Source organism: Pinus tabuliformis, chromosome 4_1 (genome assembly GCF_031772625.1).
Source record: "Pinus tabuliformis cultivar Carrire ecotype Pingquan chromosome 4_1, CPIR1, whole genome shotgun sequence".
Taxonomy (NCBI): domain Eukaryota; kingdom Viridiplantae; phylum Streptophyta; class Pinopsida; order Pinales; family Pinaceae; genus Pinus; species Pinus tabuliformis.
In genome coordinates this window covers 371,513,666-371,517,426 of record NC_142303.1, presented here as the reverse complement: position 1 = coordinate 371,517,426, position 3,761 = coordinate 371,513,666, and the positions used below count along the sequence as shown (strand labels likewise).

Genomic DNA, 3,761 nt, shown 5'->3' with positions numbered 1-3,761 from the left:
TTTCCCAGAGCTTGTGTGCTAATGGACAAGAGTTCATAAGATGCTGAGTGGTTTCCTCTTCTTGCTTGCAGTTGGGACAAATGGAGGGGCCTTGGAAACTCCTCTTCCTGAGATTGTCCCAAGTAAGGATTCTATTGTGACATAAGAGCTAAAGAAAGGTCAAGACTTTCGGCCAAATCTTTGGGTCCCATTTTTTATTCTAGAGAGGGTCCTTGACAATGTGTTCCTTCATGATGATGTGATAGGCCTCCTTAGTTGTGAAGGATCATTTTTCTTTATAGCCCCATCTAAGAATATCCTTTTCCTCTGAGTATTGTATTCTTCTCTTTGCTAATTCAGTACTGAGAATCTATTGAGCTGAGTCCATTCCATGTCTTATTATGTGGTCCGTGCTACACCATTGTCTGTGCCCTTGCAATGTGGAAGGAAGCCAGAAGTGCTTGACAGTATTATAGGTTTGAATTTCCTGTTCCGGGATTTGATGAGGTAAGATCAAATCCTTTTTTTTGGGTTGCTGCTGCCAAGAGTTGTCCCAGAACCTTGTTATATTGTTGTTCTTCACTTCCCAAAAGCTATGCTACTAAATTAAGAGCTTGTGTTGCTTGGCCACATTCTAGATTAGAGAACCTAGGTTGACTTATGAAATTCGGATTAATTATTCGGTGGGTCGACTATTGGCATACTTTGCAGTCCATAGGGATGCCCAAGGGGTGGATGGAATAGTAAGCCATTTCCACCAGATGCGGGCACCCATAGCCATATTGTTGTGGTAAGGATCCCTCAGACCCATTCCACCAACAAGCTTTGGTAGGCAAACTGTGTCCCAATTGACTAGGGCCCATTTGCATTTTTGATCTGAGTTGCCCCACAGGAAGGATCTCTGTAGGTGTTTGATCTCTTTTAGAACCCATTTGGGTGCAGCTAGGATTGAGAAGAGATACAGCAGCATGGATTGCAGAACCGCCTTGATTAAGACAAGGCGACTGGCCATATTGAGAGCCCTATGAGTCCAGGAAGATAATCGAGCCTCCAGTTTTTCTAAGAGCATTCTCCAAGAGGAGTGTTTCATAGCTGAGTCAGTCATAGGAGCGCCAAGATACTTGGAAGGGAGAACAGCAATTGAGAATCCAAGAATACAAGCTATAGAAGCTTGGGTGACAGCGGGGGTATGAAAAAAGAAGATTTGAGATTTGGCCTTGTTTATCTTTGTGCCAGAGGCCTCCGAAAAGTCCATCAATAGTGAATTGAATTGTCGAGCTTCCTGGACTGAAGGGTGACCAAAAAGCATATTGTCATCCACAAATTGTTGATGAGTGAAGGCTGGAGTGTTAGGAAATGACAGGCCTCTTAGTTTCTGGGAAAACAGAGCAGCTTTAATACTGCGGCCAAGACCTTCCGCCATTAACACAAAGAGGAAGGGGGAAAGAGGGTCCCCCTGTCTGATACCCCGGGAAGGCTGGAAAGGAGATGAGGGGATACCATTGATCAAAATTGAGAAAAAAGAGGAAGAGATGAGACTCATGACCCAGCGAATCCAAGTTGGGGAGAAACCAAAGGCAGATAGGGTCTTTTGAATATACATCCAACTTAAACTGTCAAAGGCTTTTGAGAGGTCGATTTTAAGTAGCATACCTGATTTCTTGGAGTGCTTCAGGGAGTGGATGATTTCGTGAGTGAGGATTATGTCGTCCGTAATCTGCCTGCCTTCTACATATCCTGACTGCTCCAGCGAAATGAGAAGTGGTAGCAGCGATTTAAGTCTTGAAGCTACGATTTTGGAAACTATCTTGTAGATGACGTTGCACAGGGCAATGGGCTGAAATTTGTCAGGGGTGTTAGAATGAGCTTCCTTTGGGATAAGGGCTATGAATGTGGCATTCATAGCTGGAAGCATCCACCTCATGGTTCTTGATTCCTCAACAATCTGCCAGACTTCCAATTTAATTAGCTCCCAGAAATTATGGAAAAAGTTGGAGGTAAATCGTCTGGCCCCGGCGCCTTGCCTTCTTTTAGTTGATGAACTGCATTTTCCACTTCCTTTAAGTCGATCGACTTGAGTAAGAGGTGGTTGTGCTCTTCTGTGATGAGTTTGGGGATGTTCTCTGTGATTTTTCCTATAGCTTGCATTTTGTCCACCTGTGGTTCTTGATGAGCTTGCTTAAAGTAGTTGAGAAGTTCGAGCTCGATTTCTTCATGTTTTTCCACTTTTACCCCCTACTCATTTTGGATGTGAGTAATATTGTTATTCATTCAGCGTTGAATAGTGGAACGGTGAAAATTTTTGTATTTTTTTCCCCTTCCTTTAGCCACCTGATTCTTGATTTTTGCCTCCAGAGCATTTCTTCTTGTTTGGCCCTCTCTGAGATCTGAGTTTCAAGAGACTTTTCCTGTTCCGAAAGTTCCTCTGATCTTCCCTCTGTGATGATCCGTTGCTACAACTGTTTCATCTCTTGATCTAGAGCAGTCTAAGCCTGGAAAATGTTACCAAACGAAGAATGGTTCCATTGTTTTATTTTACTCTTGAGGTATTTAAGCTTCTGCTGAAATTTGAACATGCTTGTACCATTTGGCGAAGAGAAGTTGATCCATTCCGAATTTACCAGATTGACAAAATCTGGATGTGTCATCCAAAAAGCCTCGAAGCGAAATGGCCTGTGGGTAGCATTTCCTGGTCGAGACCATTGGAGAGAAATTGGCCAATGGTCTGAGCCTGTCAGCGGCAGGATTGAAGCTGAAAGGTCTCCCCCTAAGTGGATTGCATTGTCAGAGATTAGGAATCTATCCAGGCGAGACACAATTTGGTGCGAACCAGCTCTTTTGTTATTCCAGGTAAAAAGGCCATTGTTGAATGGAATGTCAATAAGCCAATTGCTTTGAATGTAATCTTTTAGATTGTTACTTTCCTTGTCCAGCTTATTCCTTCCTCCTCGCTTTTCTTCCATCTTGGTTATCATGTTGAAGTCGCCCCCAGTGATCCAGAGTGGATGAGACCTATCAGTATTGATTGAGGAAAGGGTATTCAGAAGTTCTACCTTATGCATAACTTCCTGGGGAAAATACACATTGGTTATGTGACTGTTGGGCAATTTATTGGACTTAAATTGCTTCATTAATTATCAACCAGGGAAACTCGTGAGCTTGTGATGGTGCCAACAATATATATGCAGGACTAGGCAACTAACTCTATGTCTAACTAAATCATTTACGATTCAATATAATATGCAAGGGAAGAGGCTCCTAACTTAGGAGGTCCTGGTTGTCCTTCCCTACAGTATCATAGAGAAATCATTGATAAAACCAAAAAAACTTGAAATAAAGACAAGAGAATGAACTTTAATTGTCGTTTAGATTCAAAGAGAGAAAGACTAACTTAGTCTTTTGTTTGTCCTCTCATGTACTAATCCAAACTAAACTAAGATTCATTCATAAGCATAAGAAAGTAAATGACTTGAAACATAAAAGCACAAAAGAATGAATTTCAATTACCATATAAATCATTGGAGAGAGAGCCTAACTTAGACTCTTGGTATCTCCTCATATGATACTTGAAACATAAAAGCAAAAGAATGAATTTTAATTATCATGCAAATCAAATGGAGAGAGAGTCTAACTTAGACCCTTGGTTGTTCTCTCACATGCTGATAAGATTTTAATTCAAAACTCATTCACCAATCAAATCCTTAAACATCTAAACAATGAAATGAAACAAGATCTAATATGAAATAACATGTTTCTCTCATCCTTTTAGAGTGAGCTCAATT

General features: G+C 41.2%; 1 protein-coding gene across 1 annotated transcript; it reads right to left on the bottom strand.

Moving 5' to 3' along the window:
- Positions 1-2,465: 2,465 nt before the first annotated feature.
- LOC149175858 (uncharacterized) lies at positions 2,466-2,942 on the bottom strand. Its single transcript, XM_089421264.1, has one exon. It carries the CDS (start codon positions 2,940-2,942, stop codon positions 2,466-2,468), a length of 477 nt encoding a protein of 158 aa, XP_089277390.1.
- Between the last annotated feature and the right edge of the window lie 819 nt (positions 2,943-3,761).